Source organism: Spodoptera frugiperda, chromosome 3, assembly GCF_023101765.2.
Source record: "Spodoptera frugiperda isolate SF20-4 chromosome 3, AGI-APGP_CSIRO_Sfru_2.0, whole genome shotgun sequence".
In the NCBI taxonomy this organism is placed as follows: Eukaryota; Metazoa; Arthropoda; class Insecta; order Lepidoptera; family Noctuidae; genus Spodoptera; species Spodoptera frugiperda.
The window spans coordinates 12,026,875-12,054,009 of NC_064214.1; the positions used below are offsets into that span (position 1 = coordinate 12,026,875).

Consider the following 27,135-nt stretch of genomic DNA (forward strand, 5'->3'; position numbering starts at 1 on the left):
ATAGGTGGGTCGAACTTGGCCCGAAATGGTTCGTGTAATATAACCCACGGTCGGTGTGTCGGTTTTTTTGCTCGAACTTGGCGGACACACTGCCGTGTGTCTAGATTAAAAATGTTTTTTAATGGTACTTACAAAATCGTCGTACGCGTCCTTGACGGCAGTGAGAGCAAGTACACCGATCAGTGGTATCGCAGTGGTGATAGGTGTGAGCGACGAGATGGCCGGGATCAGCTGCAGCACCAACAGGCACAAGAAGTAGAAGTTCGCCAGCCGCTGGAACTGCTCCAACAGATTCAGCGGCAGGAACGTTATGATCGAATACTTCGATGTCTTGATGAAGTTGCTCTGTAAAAAAGGACATTTTAAAATAAATCTTAACGATCTAAATTGCAGCGTTTCATTTAAGTCTAGATATTAGAGCAGTCGTACTACAAAATCGATTCCGAGGAAAATGTTCTACGCTCAAACCCGTCGATTTCAAAGTTTCTCGTGCCAACAGGGCAGTTATCAGCTCCTAACTTCTAGCCTAAGATCTATTAATAGTAAAATTCTTGACAGGAAAATCTACCAACACTTTTGTTCGACCTGGTGACCACAAAGAGACCTTGTAATCGTGATCCACAATAATGTACGCAACCACTAGGCTAACAAGACAGGGTAAATAATTACAGGTAGATGTCAGTTAGACTAAAGTAAATATAGAACCTTGCTACAGACGAGGTTATTTGGGCATTATTGTTAGCCCAATTTATACACCAGTTGCCATGTGAATATTGGAAGGATAGACGGATTGTCTATTTTTATCCATACCATAACGTAGATAAAGTTTAGTTCAGGCATTTGTGCTACCTATCTAAGTATACTAGATTCTTTTGTAATAAAATATCAGAACACCTTAGGCTGCTTGTAGATTTCCAATGTACTCTTAAGATCAAAGTTCAAGATGAAATCTATTCACCAAATGATCCGGAAGCACGAAATGACGAATAGCCATTCAGGTGATATAATTAGGAATTACATGTTATCAGAGTATGATTTCATATTGTTCACACATATCATCCGGCCTACACTTAATTATACATAGGCCGCGCAAAATCTTTGTTTACGTCATTTTCTGTTCATGCCAGTATGACGCATGCGAACGTATTGTTGAATCTATGTCCAAAATAGAGTAAAGATCTACGATCAGCCAGGTACTCCCGTTTATAAAGCAGGTTAACGGGTGTTCTATTGTTCCACTTGTTAATAACCTAAGTTTGTAGAACACCCAAATTTAGGTAACGTACATATATTTATGTAGGTACGTAACTAACTATAGCTATTGACTAGGTTTAGCTATCGTGCGTACGACTCTAAAATTCTCAGTAACAAAACGTAGTCCGAATTTGATTCTTATATTGATACAGGCATGCATTGTTCTCTATTTCAGAATATGTAAATAGTTATACAGAAAATCTACATCTCACCACGTCATGTTTCGATCAATTGAATGTTATGGTATACTAATAATAAATAATTAACAGAGCTGCCGACATTAGGGCATGGCTGATAAAGTTCACTAATTAAATCTGTCAGTTTTCATTGACCCGCCCTAACCATCCATCATCCAGTTTACTTGAATGAATTAATCCTAATTAATCAGCTATTTCAAAGACATGGCTTAACTATGGATTATTTCGTAAACGAAATGCATGACAGCAGTCAGGAGTAACGAAAATAATAAATAGAAGTACCTATAATAAATTAATAAAATCAGTTCAATATTAATTGCACTATTGCATTGCGTATACTTAGCATACACTAAGATGTAAAAACACAATAATTGTTCAAAGTTTCAATTGGCGAAGATAAACTTTTCAAAATTACACGAGGAAATGGAAAAACAAAGCGAAAAAAGCATTATCATTAATTTATTATCAGAATACAATTAAGAAAATATCTGTTTATATAACGGGTTTAATAATAACTTGCGAACAAAGATTAATTAACGCCTATAATGCAATAATAGTAGAATTAGCTGATTTATTCGAGCGGAAACTGAATGATAGCATGTAGTTTTTCAGTATCATTCAACACCCTGTGACAGTACCCTGCTGAAGTATGAGGCTACTCTACCTACGAGGGTTTGCCATAATCTTGATGCCAGAAGAAGTTATAATATTCTCCAATGTTTACCACTTTAGTCATTTTGATCTAAACGGTGTCTCTATGTCTTCAGGCAATCAATCCTTTTTTCAATCAATCAATGCGTTAGTGGTAGTATTGGATAATATAATATTTAAGTTCTCTCTGAATTTTCTTCTTCGTTCTTTCTTTCCCCAATTAAAGGTCTCCAGAATCAGGTGCTTTTAAATTAAGCTATGTGGCCACTGCCACTATTTCTAAAGAAAAAAAGGAATCTCAGGAATCGCACTTGCACATCTACCCATAAATCTGCCCTAGAGTACAGTATCGACCGCACCATAAATTCATGACTATGTCATTAAAAGCAAGTGGTTTCTTAGTTGGACTTACTATAAAAGTCTTCTTCAATACTTATAACAATTTATGGTCCTTCGGTACCTAAGTATTATTTATGGGAAGTCTCATAGGGTAAATGGTCGAAGAATCGAGTAAAATTTTCGAGTCCTGATTATCGTTTCTGTATTTAGTATTCGGATCTTACAATAAACGTCATAAGGAATAATACTATAGTATTTTCAATCTATAAATAGGAGCTTATGTTAATAAAGTATGAAATATAGAAAATACAAATCAACTTACGGCGTAGCGGAACTGCGCGTTGTATTCTCTGTTGTTCGCTTTGATTCTCCGTTCATTCTCTGCAACAATAAACAATAACATTAAGACATTAATTCACACAAACCTTGCAAACAGACTTACTGATCTAATTGTCATAATTTATGTAAATACAAGGGCATAAATAAACGATTGTTTCTAAATGTTACTTCTGTCTAAACTTGCTAAAGTACTTCAAAATTCCACACACTTTGAACACATAGTTATTCTTGACGGACATCTTAAATTCTTTTGTTTGTTTCAATGTAAACGAACTGACTAATTTGTACCTCAATGGGCGTGCAAACAATGTCTGCATATCCTCATTAAATTGAATGGTCACAAAGAGAATACAATGTAGAAAAAAAAAATAAGGAACCTAGTCAACCATAGAAGAATAGGGCTTTTGGAATAACCAACACACTTCTTTTGAAATTGTCGTCACCTAGTAATAAAAAACAAGCAATAGTAAACAACTATTACTAGATATAGTGAAAGTGAAAAAGTTTTCCTTATTCACTGCAAAGGAGGTTACACATTCTATTTATTTTTTGTGTTATTATCTGATTCTGTAGTAAGATAATAATTATAGTACGATGAAGAATCGGTTTTCCTGTTATTTCAATTTCAAAGTATTTTAATGAATGCACTAAAAGCAAATACTTTTTTCAAACGACAAACCTCGTAACTCACTCATTATTAAAAAAAACACCAAATCACACAAATAAAGAAGTTAGCTGGTGACAATCGCAGTACGTAAAGGACTAATAATAATATTAAAATTGATGCACTGGACACTAGAGAATTTCACCAACTTGTTGGTACTTTACTTTTGAATAAACTAACATACATTCGTCTACATTTTTTAAATGGAAAAAAATATAGACTACATTTTAATTTTCTTAATCGTAACTACATCGTACATATTTACATTCCATTATCGAAATTATTAATTTACTTTACGAGTTGTGTGTGGGAGAGAAATAATAAAATTCAGAAGATGACGCGACTACGACGTATGAAAAAGTGACAAGAAGGCGGTCCTTCTATTATAACAACTGTCGTATTACGAAATTGATATTACATTCGTTTATTTTTAGATTTATGATATTTCGGAGTCCCGAAAGGAACATGTACTATTTATATTAGTTGTATTAAGTTGGGGCCCTTTGTGATTTGTTTATTTAACACATTGAACGCCGTGGTGGTCACCGGTGACCGACGTTAGCAGAGGATTTACCTTCAACAGTTTTCCATTGGCAGTCAAAGACTTAGAGCACACACATGCACTGTGAAATTGGCGGACTTGATGCCATGGGGATTCTCTGACAATCAACCATTGGGTGGTGCAGAACTGCACAATGATGAAGTGGTAGGTGCAAAGTTACAGAAGAGAAAGCATATTGTAAAGAACAGAAGTTAAGGTAATAGATAATAATAGGAGAAGACATAATTATTATAGTCGATACATAACTATAGAAGATATGGGAACGTACAACAAAATTTACGAATATAGGTGTACTTTCTATGATGCAATGACTTTCAAATTACCTTTACATTTAAAACGTCCAAAAAACTTCATAAAACGAGGGAAATCCTATACGACATAATTTTATTGTAATTGTACTATCACAGTGATAAACTGTTATCGGTTATAAACGTTATCTTCGTAATAAAAGGATAGTTTAATTTATGTAAATACTTAAACTTAGTACGAGACGCGAGAAAAACCGAATAGTTTTCTTATCACGATGACTTTTACTTTAATGTCAAAACTAGTCTAATTTTAGCGACTATCCACTGTTTTTTTTTTTAGGTTTGGATCCTTAATCCTCATTTTATACTTTTGAAGGCACACGTGATATGTCACTTTAAAGTCATTGGTAAACTATTGATTACGGCTTTATCGCAAAGCTGTCGATGTTCACTGAATTGCAGGACGATCAACAAATGCACCTTTTGTGTTATTATTAGGCAGGATTCCATGTATCTTTACCTTATGATACAAAGCAGACTGGAATGAATAAGTGCTTGAATCGTAAAAATAAATGCATAGAGGTACCCTTTCATTCAAAGTAATTATAGTACAAGATGGCAGGGTATAACCGACTGCATCTGGAAAAAGAACGTGTCCCGACAAATGGTACAGGGATAATTAACTAACCGCCTATTCATGAAGCCTGCTTTAAATGCTACAGCTGAGCTCCTGAATAGGTACTTTCAACAAACTAAAATGAGTTTAAAAAATACGTCACGTATTCTCTTGACTTGAAACAAATGTTTTAAGAAGACAGCGCTCCATTAAACAATTGAGGGCCATTGAGAAATGTCTCCGTAACAAACAGACAAAGAAAAACACCCACATATAATTTCAGCGCTCTGCCAAAAAGATCCCATCCACAAACATTCTGCAAATAACGACTATAATTTAATAGCACTTAAGTTCAAATTAATATCCCGCTGAACCGACTTGTAATTAACAATTAATCATGTTCCTGTGTCCCATAACATCTATTTGTCAAAGGATGTAGCCCCACAGTGTGCAGCTACAAAATAACTTCCAGAGCAATAACTTCATTATGGGAGTTGAACGTTTCTGTATATTGACAATTTCTATAACGGATGTAGCAACATCTACATAGAGCTGTTGATCTGTTCATCGTCGTAGTGGTTACGAGTGCGTCTCGACTGGGCGCCGAGGGGACGGCGATCGATCTCCTCCCAGTTTACGACTAATAACATTTTCAGGGGCATCGTCTCCACACACCCTTACTGAATCACATTACAATGCTAGACCTAAACACGGCTGAGACGTTCATGTCAAGTTTCCTACACGTGCCTCGTCTTAGTATTATTCGAATTTGTATTCCAATACATGTACTGTAAACCTACTACTTCAATATCAGATAATATATATTACAAAATATGTGTAGAATAATAATACCTCCAAGTATTTGAGTGAAGTATTACACATGCAATATTATTTACAGACGTGTATCGAAATAGAAATGTATTACTGTTACCCAACCAATTATTAAATTATTGAGGAATACTCAGGATTCCGGTTTAACAATTCTCATGTAAGAATGTAGCCACAATAATTCGAGCATTTGAAAAAGAAATCAAGGACAAAGCTACTGAGTTGAAGGACAAGGTGAAGATAAATTAATTTTCCTCCCTTCAACTTTTAACAAAGTGACGAAAATGTCGCTGAGATAATAATGCTGAGGGTAAAATGCTTAAAAAGGTCCAGAACAATTTGTAGGCGGTCATTTTACGAGTCGAAAGGAACAACAAAGAACTTGAGGACTTCAAGGTTATTATTTCTTAGTGTTCGGGTGCTTCCGAAGGCTAAATCAATAATTACACCATTGATTTGAAATTTATTTCCGAACCTTCTTGGGAAGTTTCGTTCTCCTTGATTCTTTTTTTACAGAAATATGTTTTAATAATAGTCATATAAGTACATAGAAACTAAAATTTCCACTTCCCGTTTTCAGCACGTGTGGCACTGGGGCACTAAAACTTGCGATATGGTAATTAATTACCAATCGATGTTAAATTAACAATCGTGGAAATAGGCAGAAACCGATATTACTTATGAACACGAATACGTGATTAGGTGAAGATTCGAAGACCTTTTTATTACATCCCGAATCGAATTAATGGATGCCATATTTTAGTCTTGGATAGCAGCGGATAATGGCTTTTCTTTCTCATTTTCCTTTAGTTACGAGTATTTTTTTGTTTCTGGGATCATTTGATTGTTGTTTAATCCACAATACTGACTGATTTATTGGTAAATGCTGAAATAACTGAGAAGTTTGACTTTTCGGGAAAAAAGTGTGGTCCTTATCGAACAGACGGACTGCAAACGGAAGTATCAACACAAGCCCTGATATAAAAATATATAAATCTTGGGCAGATTTACACCAGAAGTTTTGGCTTGGTGATGGCAATCAACCGGAATATTTAAAGTATTTCAAACAAATGAGTCATCATGTTCATTTTCAGCTGTTAGCCGCCCACAGCGTATCATTGTCCTGTGATTGTTCTGCCGGTTACATCCAGGTTGTACTTCCAATTTCTTGTTATGTCGTTGACCTCAACTGGCCTTCATTCACCGACTGGAAGCTTGTCTAGCTCAGTGTTATGCAAATCTTCATTGTATTGAATCCGTTATTATATTTCACAATTACAATTGCCATTGGCCGTCATGAAATACCTCTTATAATGTTTAATCTCTCTTTATATACAAAAATCAATTGCTGTTCGTTAGTCTCGCTAAAACTCGAAAACGGCTGTCCAGATATGGCAAATTTTGATCTTAAATTATTTGTGGAAGGCTAGGGAAGTTTTAAAAGATGAGAAAATATGTTTGAGGCGGTACGAAGTTTGCCGGGCCAGTTAGTTTTATATAGATTTATGTATTTTGAAGTACTTCTTAAAGCCTATTATTATAAGTTGGGGATCTTATCACTATACTTGGAATACGAAAGCTGACCTGAAAAAGTTTTAGTATCGAATTTAATTTTTCATAATAATTTTCATCAGAATTAGGCCAGGCCTTAGGCCTGGTAAGTTTTAATATAATTACCATAATAATTGTTCAAGAAATAAATCTACACCTTTTTGCTTACCTCAATAATAATGATGTACCTACTTCTGTTTACTTACATTTCACACTAATAGAAATTGTGAATTTATATTTTCCTACATTTTAATTGTATAGGATGCGGCATACATCCCGCATTAGACACGTTACAAAAGGCAACACCGAAACGCCATCTTTTCGGAGAAAAGGGCCCTAACTTATTAACTTCATTCATGAAACTAATCCCCGTTTCCACATGGCACGTTTCATCATAACACACCATTTGTTTCGAAAGGAATACTTTAATGCAACAGCAAAATAATCTAATTACGCGCGATTTACACGCACTGGTGCTGATAATTCCTTAGCTCGTGAAAAAACATGGAGCAAACAGGTAGATACGCCGTTCTTGTATTGATTGACAGGAAAATATTGTCGTAGTCTATTATCACACTTCCCTGAAGTACGGAAGTTGACATATTGGCAAAAGAATTGCATCCTAATTAAATTTAGTGAAGTGAAACATTAGCGGGTAATCGATAACAACAGCGCGGGGTCATACGCGAAGCGCTGAAGCGCCGTCTCACCCCGGCCGTTGACCGTACGGGGGCGCGCCGACACCGACCTTGTCCACTATGTACAATTGTGCATCATCTCTATTCCTGAAATGACTCATCATCAATCGGGGGAAGTCGCTCTGCCATTCACAGCGTGCCGGCCAAAACGAAAACATGTCGGCGAGCGTCTGAGTAGAATACCAAGACGTTACGCAAACGATATCAGCGTCGCTTGCACGCTGCGAGGCACGTAAGTACGATACTAGATGACGCAGGACTTCGCCGGCGGCCAACGAAATAAAAATTCAATAAGACGTTTTTATCGGTAAGATCTTAATGACAGCAACAAATCAATAGATACCGACCGCACGAGACAAAAGTACGGAACCGATGGTTGTGCCTAGCGCGGCGGTGCGACGGGGCGGGCTGGTCTCGGCGCACCAGCTTGCCCAGCAGCTCGAGGAGGGAAAGGCGCAGCGGGCGCGGCGGCACGCGCGGCTCTCCGCCCTCCGCGCCCAGCACCTCCAGCTCCACAGCCTCGGATCGCGCGCACATCCGCGCCGTTACCGCCGCCCCATGTCGCGCGCTCCGCGCGGCCACCCCGGCGGCTGGCCCGCTCCGCACCCGGTACACGCCGCACGCCACTCGCCGCTCGCGACACGCGCCCGCACGCGCGCTCTGACCCGTCGCAGGGCCGAGACTCGTGTGCCGCACACACTAGCGCCGCCTGCTCGGCGCGCGCATCCCACACCGATACTGATTATGCCACCGCCCCGGTGTTGCCATTTCTTCTCAGTATTTACTCCTAATAAAACTGATAGCCATATTCTAAAATCTTGATCATGTGATCGTTGTGAAAATACTCCCAATATGCTACCCATTCCAATTTCAATGATATCCCTCCAATCTCCAAATATCCATTAAACATAAAATTAAAATTGTCTGCTGAACCGATGGCAGCACCTGTTCATAACTTCCGGAAATTGAAAACTGACTATGTTAAATATTTGCCTAATATATGTACTGTGTAGCAATTTATGATGAAAACAAACATTATTTTTATCATATCTTCAAAAAATACAACAGCAGATAGACTGAGAGCACAATAAATTATATGCCAAAAATGTGAATACCCGAACAAAGCGTTTTACTAACTCCATAATAAACCTCGCAGGTGAAAGAAGAACTGGCGAAGGAAGATTTTTAAAACGTCCTGTCCTGATTTATGAAGCGAGCGGCAAGCGTTGGAGCTAAGTAAGGAGCTCGGTATAAGTTGAAACTCGTCCTTTATCGCGTCTGGCTAACTTCCGCACAAGAGCATTTTACACGTCCAAGCTTCTGTCAAGATAAATCGCTTTTTCGTACATCCAATCTAAGAAAGTCTTTCTTAGTTCCGTAATTAAACTACATTTATTAAGATTTCAAGTGTAAGTAACTACATTATTAGAAGTATAACAAAAAGGTTGGAAGAAGCAACGTAAGATGAAATTCATTTAATTTAAAAACATCTAAAAATTTTGCTTTGGAAATCACTTGAGACATTACATAGGGATTTATTGAAATAAACGGGCAACTTAGACATAATACAAAACAGGTATGTACACAAACCGTCTAGTTGGCAAAATTTCAACAGGAAAGGCCCTTACTACAAGGAACAATGGAGGACAATGGCGTCTGGACCTGACTTTATCTGGCTCCACTCGAATATTTCCGACGACATTTAATTTATTTCTCAAGATAATTTCAAAAAGTCTTTGTGATGTTTTAGTTAACCGAGTGCCCCTTTTATCATAAATTGTGTCCAGTAATGACCTTTATAAAATTCCTCAGGGATCCTAGCTGTAGACTAATTTTACTTAGAGCATACATCGGTAATCCCAGAGGTTGAGGTTTTAGGTCACCACTTAGGGATATAATATTATGTAAACACACGCTTATGTAAAATTTACATTGCGTGTTCCGAGCCCTTCTTGGTCAGCGCCAGAGAACGCGTCGTCCACTGAGTGCTGATGTTATATTTATATAAAACTACTAAATCGCATTAGCGAACATTACTTTCCTTCGACGTTTAGTAGGAGCATCGATCACTAAATTGCAAATGCACTATGCAGTGTAATAGACTCAATAGTACTTCAGATGTGAATACAATGTTATCATTGCAGATTGAGTGAGTTATTCCAAAAATATTTACAACGTTAACAGTTTTGGCATTAGTTTCTTTTTAATCGTAGCTTCTGAGAAGTAATAAACATTACCATCTGTTGTTCTACTAAAAGGTAGATATAGTTATTGTATAAATCCCAGTTTTGGCTTGTTGAGAGCCATGCAATAATGGTAAAAATAAATCGATCGTGACCCCTTTTTAAGTGTTCTCTAAAGTATTTTTATGAAAAAAGATAAGGAATAGTTAGATAACTTTTCAAGTACACCTGGATACTTAAAATTAAAGCCAAATCCCCCTGCGTAGTAGTATTAAAGCATGCTCCAAAATAACGACATGGTCACGACAGTTCCTTTGTCTCATATTTTGCAGAAAACAAACTAATATTTACATTTAAAGTCACAAAGCACAAATAGTTACATGAAGAAGATAATATGTATCTACGAACATACTTCTCCTTAAAACATGTACTTCAGTTCAAGACAGACAAAGGTTAACTTGCATACGTTATTGGACATTTAACCAACCAACCGGCAACCCCATGACAGCTTAACCGCCATAGTAAACAAACGTTCAAACTTTGAACAAGTAATGAACACATACCAAATATTTGTCTAAAGCATAAAATCACGGCGGTGTCAAAAGTTAGACAGACATTAATCGTTGGCGGTAGAACCATGACTGTCGGTGCTGATGGAAGGGGCGGATTTTTCATTAAGCTTGCAGTAAGATGTACTTATTACGATAAAGCTCAGGTCTCTTTCTTAGTAATTAGATGTAATGAAGATTTCGACTACAAAATGAACGCTTTCATTTGTAATATTTGTAATACGATTGTATAAAAATAAGTCGGGTTTTCCTTCCCGACGCTATAACTCCAGAACGCATGAACCGATTTTCACAGTTTTGCGTTCGTTGGTGAGGTTTATAGCAAAGATAATTCTTTTGTGTGTTTTGGCTTCGCATCAATCCGCTTCATTTCTCTGCACTACCCTATGGTTGACTGTTAGAGAATGCCTTAAGGCATTAAGTCCGCCATTCACTGTTTTTTGTGATGAAGACTAAATAAATAAATAAAATTCAAAAAAGCAAGAGGAAAGCAAGAAAACAGGGAAAATCATTGGCGAAACGGAGTTCGCCGGGTTTGCTAGTACGATATAGAAAAGTAGTAGGGCACCCAATCTTGATGGGAGATGGCATCATGGTATATGACAGAACAGACAGACAGAATGCGTGAAGACATTCAGCTTGAACAGTGCCACTATCAATATGAAAAAGAGGTACCTAACAATCCAAATTAGAAAATATTTACCGCTTAGAAAAATAATGTCCTTCATTTATCGAAGTTAATGGTGAATAATGTCAACTTCTATTCCTGAATCTATATGCTAGAGAAAAAAATAATTACAAGTAATAGAATACATTTCTAGACTACTTATTAAAAGTGTAATTGTAGGTACGTAAGAGTGATCGATTTGACGTGTACAAATCATAATAATTATATTCCTTCACAAATCGAATAATATGGTGAAACGAAGGACGGTATAATCATCATCCTACGGCATACTGTAATGACAGTGGACGGTCAGTGTCATGGATGACGTGCAATTATAAGTTCAATATCATAAGTGATCGATATTGGAGCCGTAAGTGAAGGTAACGAGAAAGTGGAACAAATTGGAGCAATTAACGAACAGAGTTCAAGTGGACGATTGGAACTATTAGAATATTCCTTTATTCCCTTGGTATATATGAAAAAATTTAGTAATTAAAGTTGTTAAACTTTGGTCGCACAGTATTCATCAAAAGTTATATTAATCTAAAAGTTCGACGAATAATTACTATCTTTAGAATCGAGTCAAATTGTATCATCAGTTAGCCCCATCTACATTTCAGTTCTCCCTCACAACTTACGCGGCCTTGACCAGATCTTAACAAAGTTGTATTTGTGTCTTGTTCCATAAGCTTTGCACTGGTTGCAATAAATTTGTTTCTACGCGAATGAAAATATAATTCAAGACATGTTTCGTGTAAATAAAAAGTCATGAATGAATCATGTGGACTGAGTCAAACCACATTGGTAGCTCTGAAAGCTTCGCTGATATAATAAAGTAAATGAATGAATAAAAAAAGTAATTTAAAAAACTAAAAAACCCGACTGCGTTTCTTTATAATATTAAAATGGAAAAACCCTAAAACAAGAAAGTCATCGTAAAATTTAAGCAGTCGGGACCCATTCTAAATATAAAGACTTAGTGAGGGCACATACGGCTGGCTTTCTAGAATGGGTCCCGACTGCGAAAGAACTATTGTCAATATGAATATAATTTGTCAATAAAATAGGTAGTAGAACATCTAGAAAGGTCTAGCTAACATTTTTCAATTCTGATGACGTCTCTGAATCCAACGATATAGAGTGTAGGCGTGAGATTTGAACTTACACGTTTCATAGACGCAGAAATAATATATCTATGACCTATTGATAGTCGGTTGTTTTAGGTCTGGGCGATTGTATTTGTTACGCAAGAGATATTCAAAGTGCGTGGGCTGGATAATAACTTCAAACGATTTAAGAATTCAAATCTGCGTTATTAAAACAATAGAGCTCATGCCATCTATCTTTGAAAGGTAGGTCTTTGATAGGGAACAAGGTCAGTATTAGAATTGTTTTAGAAGAATAAATAAGAAAAAATAATAATGCGTTTAGTGGTGCTTTAGTTGCGGTGTCCTTGAAAACTTGTTCAGATACTCAAAACTGGAACTGTGCTTGATGCCTTGGACAAGCTGAAGACCTTGGAAGACCATCTTAGGTATATATGTACTCGTGTATAATAAACATAGAATAGCAAAGTGACCTTGAGGACAGGTGTTTAGTACAGTGGGCGGGAAGACACTCACCTTGGCCATGTGTTCTCGCCGAGGACTTTCCCATGTCGGCCGCACCATCGACACACATATACACTCACACTTGCGCGCGACACTTAAACACTGCGTACTTATACTTATAGGTCGGTATAAAAGAGGCGTACAAAAAGTTAGACGTTATATTATCGAAGGACACTTGAGGGTTAAGCTAGGTCTCCTACGGAGAAGCAGGTGGTAGGGTGGCGTCGAAGGCGGAGGGCCGCGCGGCGCGATCGGCATTCTGTGCACCGCCAGAGCACTTCGTCTTCCTGGAACAAAACGAGATTAAACTTAGTAACTACTAAAAGAAAATAGAGTATGCATAAGCATGCAGTATCAACGGTATCACAAAATAATATTAAGTACACACTTAAAATAAATCGCATTGCATTTACTAGTCTCTTAAATCTAGAAGGTTTCTATCCATCCACTCTATGTATTTAGAGTCTGTTGTTTGTTCTCTACTAATAAGAGTATTTTTATTAAGCGTTGTACTGATAAAACTCAATTGGATCACCGTCACTGGGGTTTGTCGTTTAAACACCTACGTCACTCTGATAAACTATCCACTTAAGCCTCAACATTCTAAGCTCTTAAGATTCACACGACACCCTATTACTAGGTATTAGCTGAAGTATGAGTCGACCAATTAAATCAGACGAATCTTCAAAACAAACCTTGTTGAGTATATTAATTGTTATTGAATGAACCTTGACGTAAGAATTCGCAAGCACTAATGAAGATGATGACGATAAGGCAAAAATTTGAATCGAACGTATTGGCAATATTGGCATACAGTGAAGTGTGTTAATAGTTCAACCGATTGTCGTGACCCATGTTTAGAAATACTGGTTGAATGAGTGTTTCATTGAGCGTAGTTTAAACATAAACTCATTGGTGAAGCTATAAAAGGGTGAGGTTACTAGAAGATAATAATATTTTTGTCTAATATCATTCTGAAATCTATTGGTAAAATTGAATATTTGACAGTAGCAACATCATCTTTCCTTGAGGTGTTTCTGGAGCTGCCACCTGGTGAATTCAGAAACGATAGTTTGAGGATATTTTTTCTAGCCAATAGCTTTACTATTTATCGTTTTATTCCAACGGCCTGCTGTCTGCCAGCATATGTACGTCATACTTGCCGAACTTCATAATCTTTGAAACGGTGTTAACAATCTGGTTTTAACACCGCTGTGTGAAGAGAATTTAAGTATTAACACTATAAGTACGCTTGCACGTAAACACCTTAAATCACGCCCACAAGCAACAAGTCTACGTATCCAAAGATGATTTACTTGAAATTACAATAATCATAGTATTACACCTACTCTATCAGTTGTTTCATATTGCTATACTATTACAACTTGTGGTAAACAATTGGAATAGATAATATCAATAGATTTAATGAAAACAAGTCACGACAAAGCCACTAATTTGGTCTGGTATTATTGTTCTACACTTAACTTTACTTGATTGATATTATTATGTTTGAAGCATCCATGGTTACTTATGATACAAATTACAATTCATAAATTCACACTAAAACGAGTGGAAAAATACAGGATATTATCATAAACATGGGGATTTACGATAGTATCCTGTATTTTTCCCAACTGCGGTTAAAGTTCGGTTAGTCTAACAATATCTGACTTGAATCTATTCCATTTTCTATATCGTTAAAATTATCTCAAAATACTTCTTCAAACACGGCTTCAGTTCGAGTATTGTACTTTTTCGATATTGCATGGTTACACGCATCGGAACAATTACCGGTAAATACCAACAACGCCAAACGGTTTGCAAAAGAGACAATGATAATCTGCAATAACGTTTTTTGATAAGAAACGCCTTATCAAACGAGTTACACTTGACCAGAACGAAATTACATTTTTCGATTTAACCATGTACGAAGACTGGTATGACTGGCCATGTTTTCCGACCTCCTAGAAACAAGCAGACAAGCAGTGCTAATGACGAGACAATTAAAGTTTATTGGGAGAATTGAGATGCGCCGCTTGATACAGTCACGTGTCGTCATCTCATATCAACGATGGACTTGAAAGATATTCAATGAACAATCGTTTGAAAAAATGACAACTAGTGATCAAGGTTGGACCAAGTGTTATAATGATTCAACTGTATAAAATGCAGTGATTATGTTTAAGTGTCATTACACGTAATATACGACAGAGATTCTAGTAATCAATAATACACAGGTGGGTGTATCACTATCTGATAATGTTAATATCTTTTACACTCTTTCAAATGCAACATTTACTTATCTCGACACTATTTCGTAGCCTAGATCTGGTATGCTGACATTTCTTTTTCATTGCATAACTTATAAGATTATACAAATAAAATTGGATTTGGCATTTAAAATGAAGGACGTATTATAATATTTTATTCATTCAATGTACAATATTTGCAACTATATTAATGGTGCGATTACATTTTTTTTTTGTACATTTTGTATATCGTATCATACCTATTCTGAAAGGATAAGCACGTGAATTTTATCAGCAGTAACAGGACATAATCTTCCTGTACGCGTTTGTGTAATTTATTTAATAATAAAGCATTATGGTAGTTGGAACATTATTACAATTTATTATTATTCCCGTATAATAGGTGAATTCCCTTTAGGAGTCTAGAAGTAGAGGCAAAAACATGGCGTCTGTTTCGTTTCTACGACAAGAGGTTAGCAAACTAATTATATTTCGTGTGGGAAAAATAAGGGCACTTCAGAAATAAGGGTTGATTGATTGCTTGTACGGCTGTAGCCTTCTAGTAAATTGGGTAGTGTCGTGTTATCTTGAGTGTTCCTCACCACTTATAGGTTTCCACTTAGTAACAATGCCATTTCAAGATCGTATCTTATCGATACCGTAATTTAACTTGGTTTGAACAAGACTTCATAATCATATTCATACAATAAAAAATAACTAGGTTAGGTCGTTCCATAAAAAAATGTTTAATGAGACAATAACGAGTGGGTAGTTTATTATTTAATCAGTTATCAAGTGCGTTGGCGGAATACGGAATAAATGACTGTACTTTTCAACAGTTCTTCATTTTCCTGTCCTTATCCCATTTTATTTGCAGTCGGTATAACATGACCTCTTTTTCCATTTTATCAGAAGTCATCCAATCACAAATTATTTTCTCTTCACTCAATCTAATTCATTTTTCTTTTCAGCCAAACATCCAATTTCCAACAACTAGGAAATACGTTATCTATATATTAATACGTGATGCAAAAACTTTGGACCGCTTTTTATGAAAATTGCGCGGACGTAGGAGCATAAAATTTGGTACACTTATAGTTTATGTGTAGGAGAAGTGCAGCACGCTAATATTTTTCAAAAATAATGCTTATAAAGTACATTAAATCAATAAATAAAACATTACACACACATGCATAGTATCTGATCGTATATGACAAAACGTCAAAATCGATAGACATTGCGATGACGTCTCATATGAAAAGAGTTTTATAAAAGAGTTTGTTTGAGTTTGAGTTAAATAGAAATTATCCTTGAACGTATGTTAAGTGGTATTGTAAATTAAATCGTATATGGTTGAATTTCGACCACTAGGCGACCACTAGTTGGCTTTTAATAATTGAGACAAATGGGTAATGTCTGCACACTGCTATCAGTATAATTTGAATATTACTTCGAATTTTCCTCTCAATTCTAAGTACACGTGCACTTAAAAGTGTGGACCCTTGGATGACGTCATAAAACATGTTAAACCTTGACTGTTTATTGTGTACATACATACACTATACAGTTCACACAGTGATTTTATACATTATCATATCAGCAAAGTCCCTTTCTACTCGAAGATAGAATATGATTGGATATAAATAATTCTAGGTATTGATAATATTAAGGTCAGGCCATAAGTTAAATGTCGTCCACCTGAGCTGTCAAGTACGATGATGTGATCAATATTTGAGTTTAGAATTTTATAAGATATTAATTTTTTAAAATAGTTATAAATTCTTATTCTTACAGACTAGCAGGAGACCGTCAAATTAAAGGAATTCTTTAGAGATTGATGATTATTTACATGTATTCTTTATTAAAATCATCATCTCAAAATTGCTACAATTTAGTGCTCAAAAGTTGTGATTACGATAACAACTTGATAATATTCTACAATAAATCAACGTAAACGACATTTCATATAAAGAAACTTGTAGAGTCTGGAAAATACCTTAAAAAATTCCAAGTCAAAGATCAATAAGAGAAATATGAATCAGACAGTAGACAGTGAGTCAGTTTCTTCTCCATAGTTATTATACGCAACTGATAATGATAAAATTATAATTATTAGTAATTAATCAAGCTGCTACCGTCCTTCAGAAATACTTGGCAACTAGTAACAGGTCCCTATTTCAATATTGCCGTTAGATTTCATAAGGAAAATTGAGTTTATCCAGTAAAGTCTACAATATTATAATGGTTTGTTTTATCTACTGACGCAAAGAGTACAGGGTTGTTGGAACTTATGATTTCTAGCTATGAAAACATTCGTGCAAACTACCTCATTTATACTAACACATGAATAGAATTGTAGAAGTCACACCTATATAATTAAATATCACTATAGCGTGCGTGTAAATGATGTTTTGTTTTTACTGAAATCATCAAAGCGATATACAGTATTGTTCTAAAGTATAGTAGCTTCTGTTTATCTTTTTCAAAATTTGCACCACACCACCGCTGGATAATAGCGATTTATGTTATAAATTCAAGCCAAGCTCAGGAGTTCCCCAAGGTACTATATTAGGACCGATTCTATTAAGTAAGAGTAGTGGCTACTGGTATAGTATTTCTTTTGTCCATAGGCTTAAGATATCCAGAAAGTGAACATAATTCAATTAGAATTCTATTCACTGCATGGACAACATGGAATACTTATTTTCCTTTATCATAGTTCATTATTCTTCTCACGTCACGATAACTACCAATCGTGCAACTTATGTTCTACTATCCCCATTCTTCCAAATTCGGAGACCCCGTTTTTAAAACAATATCAAATCACTTCTAAATAGGTGCACAAGGCACAACGAAACCCTTCCTCGTTTACTTTATTTGATGTACTGTAAACATTTATCGTTAGGATTTTTACTATAGGGATGACCTACATTTTATGTAGCAGTAACAACCTTAATTCTTCGTTTGTAGGTCAAAGGGTTTGGCCCAAGCGACGATGACTCAGTTAAGGAAGTTTCGTTTAAATAGACTCTAAGACATACATTTGTTTAGTGTATTGTAACGTTAACCTATGCCAATTTACTGTATATCCTTTTAAAATGACTGGTAAACTTGGGTTTGAGTATTTTGTTGGATTTAGGAATTTGGGCTTTCTATATTAATTCCATGCTATGGAAAAAGGATTTTTCTATACAACAAAGAACTTATCCATATTATTGGTCAAAAACGGGTGTAACTATTGAACTGTACCAAATGTTCCCATACGAAGAAATGCTTTTATGGCTTTTTGATAAACTTTGATATTTTCTAAATAAAATATAGAGTCCATTAGGCCATTACCTCATTTCCTTATGACGCAACATTTGAAATGACAGTGACTGGTCGTTCGTAACCCCTATTCACCCAGTTATTGATGGGACGAGAGACCAGTACAAATACAATGAGAATTGCCTAACCAGCGTAACAGAGATAGCACTTTCTTTATCAATTCCTATCAGATATTAAATCAATACTAACATAATGATGTATGTCACATATCACATACGTTTCTAGTCCAATACTAAACTAGAAATACTTTTTTAATAAACGGACGACTCTCAACATTCCTCTGACCTTATAAATTTCCTGATTATGAAAGAATTTTGACTTTTACTGATCCATAATTAAGTTACGAAATGTAAGCAAGAGGTAAATGCCAATAAACTTGGGCAAAGAAGGCGGTTTCGAAATATCATCATTATTTCCCAATTTAAAACTAAAAATTTATTTAAGAGTAAAAATAAATATTATGCAGATTAACAATAAATAGATGAATTTTAATGTTGTTGGATATATTTTAATGTATACTGTAATACTTATATATTTTTTTTAATGATTAAATACTACTACTTCTATTATTGTAGAATAATGTGTTGTGCTTAGATGATCCAATTTAAAACAAATATTGATTGACCTATGGGGTCGTAAAATATGAGTGAAGATTTTAATAGCAGTACTGATAAAAAGAGTTTTATTTTCTTTTAATATGAGTGCACATTTTACGACTTCATAAAACAGTAATCATTATATTGATCAATAAATAATACCATAATTATAGTCAAGTGCAACATTTAATGAATGGTTTCAATTTGCAATAATATCTATTATCGGCACGATTTCGAAATAAATATCAATCTGCTATTAAAATAAATAAATCATGCAACAAAAGCCTACTTCCGTGTTGTAAAAAATGTTTTTGTTTATGAACTCACATCATAGAAATAGGTTTCGCCCAGACGAATCTCAGACAATCCAATGAGACGCTGAGTCCGCGTTAAACACGTCACATTCACATTACAAAAATAATTTCCTCTTATTATTAGAGTTAAACCTTTTATTTGTAATAATAAAATAATATAAGGCACAGCGGTAAAGCGCTATCAAAATGTTCGCGACTTTATTTCTCGGCTTTATTAGTAAAACAATTATTATATGGAGAGCGCTTGCCAAGCGAGCGTGTGGCTCGGAACGGTGAACGAAACGCACTGTTTTGATAGTGTATTTTAGCGTACGTAACAGCAAACCTCAAGGTGAGTTGGAGCTCTACCAAACTTCGGCTACGATACCACTTCCATTGATGGTTTCGTTTCATTCTACTTCCAATGCTGGCTTTCGTACGACGTGTTTCAACATTATAGAGCCATTTCAAGCAATCGACGATGAAGTTGAAAACATTTCTATAATACAAGTTACAAGCTGTATAGTGGTCTTAAAACTTTAAAGGGAATGTGAATATTTAACTAAGATGTTAAAACTTGAAATCCTTAACTTACTTTTGAGCTTTAGGTCAATATTTCTGCATTTAGAGTAGAGACTAATGAATGAAATGAAATCATTTCAATTAACAACAGTAGCTATCTATACATATAATAAAATCGTAGAAAAGTGCTGTCTGTACATTGAAAATAAAAATAAAAAAAATAGCAGGGGTTATTGTTATGTCGATGTCGAACCCAAAAATGTAATTAACTTTTTTTTTGTCTGTTTGTCTGTTTGTCTGTTCGTCTGTGCGCGCTAATCTCAGAAACGGCTAATCCAAGTTGGATGCAGTTTTCACGAATATATTGTGGGATGCTTAAATTTACATTTAGTGTTTGTTTCATGTCAATCGGTTCATAAATAAAAAAGTTATGTCAAATTAAAGAATCACGTCGAACATTCTATGCTTATACCATTAATCTCCGCAACTATTTGACGGATTTGGTTGAAATTTGGTACAGATATAGTTTAGAACCTTAGAAAGGACATAGATATATTTTTATTTCAAAAATCAAAAAATAAAAATAAGAAATAAATAATTTATAAATAATTCTATGTCGATCGTTACACGACTTCGGTTCATGTTATTGTTTTAATTCATCGAAAAAAAGTAAATAAATAGTAAAAAGGTATGAAAAAAATAATATCAATATAATAAAACATTTAGTACAAAGAAAATGCTCTAACGGAGTATAGATAATTCTATGTCGATCGTTACACGACTTCGGTTCATGTTATTGTTTTAATTCATCGAAAAAAGTAAATAAATAGTAAAAAGGTATGAAAAAAATAATATCAATATAATTAAACTTTTAGTACAAAGAAAATGCCCGAACGGAGTATAAATAAATAATCCAAGTTGTCTTTATCCTCGATAGATGGCGTTGGGATCGAAATAGATCGCGCTATGGTTTCGTTACATTCATTTGGTTGGGTATCGGCCGAGCGCTTCGGTACTATCGTAGAAAAAGTGTATTATCAGTCGTATGATTATTTGTCTGTAGTGGTGCTGCTGTTTCGTATATTCTAAATTGGTTTCGTTGTATTTATCAATTAGGTAATAAGTTTATTTGTTGGGTTTTCCTGGTTTTTTGGTTAAACTATTTAACGTAGGTTTAGTTTGATATCGATTATTAGTAGTTACTGTAGTTAGTTTTTTTAATAAAATTGTAAGTCTAATTTATAAATTAATTAGATTAGATTTAAGTCGTTTCTTTTAAATTATTTAGTTTAAGCTTGGTTATTATAGCATAGAGGATAGGTTGTAATATAGTTTCTTTTTTAATTGTTATAAATTCGTAATTCGTAGCTTTCTTTAGTTTTAAGTTAGTTTAAGTCCGTTTTTAAACTATTTTTTCAATGCCCTAAGTGAGTATACATCTATTAAATTCAAACACAGAGCTCATTATGTTGATTTTTGAAGAGTTCCCTGGAATATCTTCCACATCTCATTTTTGAAGAGATCCCGCGAGATCGGGAACTATGTGGTTAAAACCAAAAATTTGCCGGAAGTCACTATTCCACGCGAACGAAGTCGCGGGCAAAATATTATAATAAATCTGTAGAAGGGTCAATTCTGTACATTGAAAATATTGAAAGAATAAATAGCAGGGTGTGTTACTGGATCGATACCAAAACCAAATATGTGATTAAATTTTTTTTGTCTGTCTGTCTGTATGTTCAGGCATCACGTGAAAATTAACTAACGATTCGAAAAGTAACGGTTCGATTTCGATGAAACTTGGTATAATTATACCTTATTATCCTTGGCATAAAATAGGATACATTTTATCCTGGAAAAATACGTAGAAAAAAAAACTTTATTTTTCAGTTTTATTCTACAGAACGCGAGCTCAACAGCAGTAGCTCAATAGAGGGATCTCCTTAATTATTATGGGCCTCGCCGTATTTGGGTCCAATAGATATTTATAAGATGTCATTGTCAAAGTTACTCAAAATGGAGAAATAAAACTTCCACGCGAAGACCGACATCCGCGCGGACGGAGTCGCGGGCAGAAGCTAGTTTGAAATAATATTGACGACAGAACAAGGTGATTTATAGTTTATAGAAATGCAGTGGAAGTGGTGAGGGGTAACATAAATCAATAAAACGATTCTTTCTAAGCGAATCAATTTCCTGTAGGTAGTTTATACAGCATTCACTAACACCGTTTGTAGTGGGCCATTATGTCGACAGGTCTTGTGCAACGGCACACATGGATGGCTAGACACTGTTACTACTGACGACATTATCGATGCAATATGACAACACTGCCGGTGCGAATTTAACCGTTTCACAGGATCGCAACAGCACACAAATTGCCACTAATGAGCAATAACGATAATTGCCTGGCTTTCAGGAGAGGAATGAGATACAGTGACTCATAAAATGGTCACAGAAAAATAACCCTGAAAACTATCTGTCTGTTTGCGATGAATCACAAAAAACCAAGATTGTAAACATTATTTACAGAAAATTAAAGACATTTGACAAAGAGAAAATGAAAGTGACGATGCTACAAGGTCTAAGAAAAATAGAGCGATAATTTGCAGTTTTTTGTAAACCTTTGAAAGACAATTTGTTTAGGAAGCAAGCGTGTTTCTTGGTCACAGACTTACAATATCACGAGCCGTATTTATCGGTCCTTGAAACGATTAAAATTGAAACGTTTGAGGTTTAATAGAAGTTGATTTATTTAACAGCATTTAGAAATTGACCGTGAATATTCTGGAAAATTCCAATACCAACTTTTAGGGACTATATAAAATTGGTTTAAGTTACCTGGACGCTTGTCTAGACATCTTGTAAATATTATCGCGTCCGTGACTTCATTCGCGGACCATATGCGCAAAAGTATCGTCTTAAGAATGTAGAGCGGCAAATTGTTTTGTTTTTGTAATAAGTTTAACAGTAACTAATTTGGCCATACTAGATCATACTAGTTTACATGTATTGGGCTTTTTCATTGTGATAGAATCTAATAGCCTTGTTTGTTTAGTTTTAGTATATGTGCGCACATGGTTTTAGGTCTTATAGGCTCAATACATGGCGGTCACTACAAAAATAATTGCACCTAGTCGAATCTGGGTAAGAGTTAGCTAACCTCAACCTAGTTAGGAAAAGACTCGAAGATAAATGTATGGACTCTGAATACCAATACACAAGTCTTTATTGCTTCTTAGTAAATTGGTTAGTGAGTACGAACACCTACATTGTATTGTCATTCATCAACATCAGCGTACAAAAGGATATTGCTATTGACTATGACGCCCACGGAACCAAAGGGTGGCCTAGTCTACGTTCAGAACACGAGTAAACACAAAATAGAACTACTACAAACTATTTTAGCAAAGCTGTAGGATGAATTTCAATTCAATATTCAACAAAAATAAAAATAAATCGGTGAATAATCAGTGAAAGCAGTCACGCAGAGTTGGCAACGGTCCAATATAAAATAGTATTTGTATCTTGTTCTGGATAAACGAATTATAACTTAATAGGGCTGGACGCGGACGTTAACGTACATTGTAGCAACATTATACAGCCAATTACTGACGCTTATTGTTAATTACATGTAGAGCATATCAGTAATTTACTGGTAATTCACCATATACTTGTGGCGAACCAGAAAATATAAATGGCAGTTTACATAAACATTATGTTAGTGATGTCAAATGCCTCATTAAGGCAAATCTTCACTTTTGTTTCCACTGCAATTGTGTATTCTTGTCATTGCACTAATTATAGCATAAGGAAAGAAATTAGACGTTACGTCTTTGAACAATTCAAGGACTAAGAACCAATTAGCGCAATGAGTTTTAGGTAAATTCGTGCAAACAAATACTTACTCTCTAAAACATTAATTTTCCAAAGCTAAACGTAAACAGCTAAATATAACCTCAATGCAGTAGTTTATTAATTATTAATTACCAGATTATCAAAGGGTTACAACATCCGATAAACATTTACGTGAAAATGCTTCGTAAACAACGTCAAACTATACGGATATATGGGCCATTATGGAACTATATACCGAGCGTCAATTTGTGTAACTAAACTACTAGAATGAAGCTTATGGAATATATGGGTCCGTTAGCAAAATCAAATCGCGCCAAATTAGGTCGGACACGGGCCGAGTAAATATAGCCACCCCTTAAACAATGGACAAACCTTTGACATCGAGCCTTAACAGCAACAAAGAAGAACTAGTTTGCCATAAAACGCTTACGTGTTTCCGCGTTCTACTTTCAGGAACATTAAAGCTCATTCCCGGCCGTGATTGAGTTAGGCGTGGCGTGACACCCATCATGCGTCTATGCGGTCACTATCAATATAGACTCGTCAGCGGAATCGATTAGCTGATAGGGTTTGATGGGGTCACCCACAGACCAGTAATCGGATTATACTCCATTTGATTACAACGCTGATTAGTGATTAGCTAATATTATTCTATTAATTAATTAGTCAATTTGTCCTGTTATCTCACGTTATTTAACGCGCCGGGACAAATTATGATTCTCTTTTACTTTTCTATGCGTGACACAGCAAGTTTATTTGAAATGATATCAGTCTTTTAGTGTTGAAGTTGTAATAATTTATTGATGTAGGAATGTATCATACAACATGTTGGTTCTCAAGACATTAAGAACCCTAGCCGCTGACTAATGTCATCATTTATGTACACGGTGAGATTTTGTACATATGACAACGGAGTACCAAACATTAAGTTCAACATGTGTAAGTGTAATCAAACAGCTGTTAATTCACATTTTTTATTAAATTACAAAATACATTTATTAGTTAATTTAAAAAAAAATGTTAGAACAATGTCAACAGTCGTGAAATCAGTTCACACATTAATTAACTTAATGTATGAGATGGTCAAACATGGATCAATCAGAGTAAATCATATGCGAGGTTGTAATGTAATTAAACATACGTTTTTTAATTAATTAAGAACAAACTGAAACGTTGTTGTTTTTAATTTGGCAGACATCAACGCGTGACGGCCGCGCCTCCGAAGTGACGGCCTTCAAAGACAATACACCCTTCTTCCGCATTTAGATCGCGTTTTCGCATTTCGCGAAAACTTAGTAAAATCATCCATCAACGTTGTTGACGTGTAAAACAATGGTCACCTAATTGTACGCAATAACTTTGTATTTTTGGCGATACAAAAACTTGGTAGAGGATTTTCTTAGCTATATTGTTCTAGGCACGCGGCACCTGGTCATCATCTGTCTCAGTGTCACGGCTGAACAATCAGCAATGACTAGTCACTGTCAGTTTCGAGGACAGACTACTTTCAAGCAAAAAAAGCATTAAAATAATTGGGATAGACTCACCTGAAGCCGAAACAACAACTTAGTCTTATAGACACCGGGTCATTACTGCCATGGTGATTACCTGTTAACAACAGTAAACGATTATAACTACATTTAAGTTAATTATTTAGCCAGACACACCCATTTATTTGATTGTACATTTCACGTATTCACTAAATACCTATAGTTTTCCGTAAGTGACTGAACAGATGGGTATAAAATGGTTAAAACGTTGTAACACGTACGTTTAACATGTATGTGTCAATGATAGAATCACAATATTTCAATATGATTTATTTACATTGGTTTCTAGTATACTTTTGTAAGTAGGTGATCTAGTTATAAATCTTCTATTTGCGAATTGGAATTACAAATAAACGATTCTATATCGTAAAGTAGGATACGAATAAGTAAGGAAACTTTATGTAATTTTTATGCTCAAGATTTAACCACATCACTGGTGTCAACCAATACGTATCTTATAAATGTTCATAAGTTTAAAAGAGTAACAGTTTATATTTTTTCTATAGGTATATAGGAAATTAGGAATGATCAAATTGATGTAAAATCAAAATATTACTTGAGGAAAAAACAGTGTCATGTTTAGACCATTTTAGACTTTATAGAGACAGATAATACTGATTTTCCTGTTATTATAAATACATAATATTGACACCAAAACAAAACACACTTTAAGGTCTATTTTACATTTGTTTATTTCCTAAACTTTTCCTGTAAACCTTTTAGTGTACTTTTCCTGATCCCATTCCATACAGACAGTGTCAACTACACTACAATTAAATTATGTCGGCATTCCTGAATAATGTTAGGGTCTGCGGACGGCGAGTCACACCACGGACCACCAAAGATGGGGCCCAGTAGGGCTGATTCCTGATGCGGAGCTGTGAACTACCTAGCGGATTTACCGGGACTCGGGCTTTAAGCAAGAGTAGGAACGGGGTGGTTTTTAGTCAGTAAGAGTCTGACACTCCCTCTCGCCTAGCCCAATCCCGAATAATATAAAAATTACTGCTCAATTTTCTTGACGCTGCGAGACGCAGATTTTCAATACAATCGCAAGAAGAGAAAAGTAACAGTTTCGATGACGGTGACAATCTTAACTAGACTAACCAAATGCATCGTGGCTGGGCGGGATGGTAAACCAAAATGACTGAAACGTCAAGGGTGTGAGGATAAACTTAATTTCAGGCCGCAGAATAAAACCACCTCCAAATGTCTAAAACCCCTTTTTTATAGAATGGGTAAACGAACCGACGGATCACCTGATGGTAAGTTATCAACGAACCCAATGTAGACCTGCAGTGGAATCACCAGAAACCTTGCTCACTACAACTAACATTCTTTACTAGCAGAACAGTATATCAACACTTTCTACCTGACCAGAGTAACGACCGAAGCACTTTAATAGGTCGACTAATTTAATAAATAACGTTGCAATCAAAACTAAATTAATCGATTCTACGAACGCAATTGTTGACAGATACCTAATACAAATACAATAGAAGTGTTTTACCTGTTACAATATTATGATTACTGATTTACCCACTGGATGATAACAATTGATGATATCATCTATACTAAAACAATATTGCACGCGAGAATTATAGAAATCCGAACTAAAACTGACCTGTAAAGAAATTTTAATTGTCAAACATTTGTGCGGATAGAAAATTCTTTCATAAATGTGATAAGGATACTACTTCTGGAGCTATGAGGAGATTAGACTACCAAAGAAGCACTATGCTATAATATAAAGTTGTTAATGAA

The 27,135-nt window shown here is 35.3% G+C and overlaps 1 protein-coding gene across 10 annotated transcripts in view; it reads right to left on the minus strand.

Annotated features, from left to right (window-relative positions):
• The window catches only part of LOC118273933 (phospholipid-transporting ATPase ID), a 54,109-nt gene that overhangs the window by 21,237 nt on the left and 5,737 nt on the right, over positions 1 to 27,135 (minus strand). For 3 of the 10 annotated variants that reach the window (XM_035591167.2, XM_035591166.2, XM_035591161.2), the window contains exons 1-3: positions 8,295 to 8,633; positions 2,764 to 2,822; positions 133 to 345 (exon numbers count right to left, since the gene is read on the minus strand). In XM_035591167.2, the coding sequence (XP_035447060.1) occupies positions 133 to 345; positions 2,764 to 2,822; positions 8,295 to 8,484 (462 nt within the window). In that variant the 5' untranslated portion in view covers positions 8,485 to 8,633. Of the gene's footprint in view, positions 1 to 132; positions 346 to 2,763; positions 2,823 to 8,294; positions 8,638 to 12,988; positions 13,264 to 19,475; positions 19,760 to 25,368; positions 25,430 to 27,135 lie in introns of those variants that run through there. The other 7 variants (XM_050707778.1, XM_035591164.2, XM_035591160.2 and 4 more) reach the window with 5 other exon arrangements.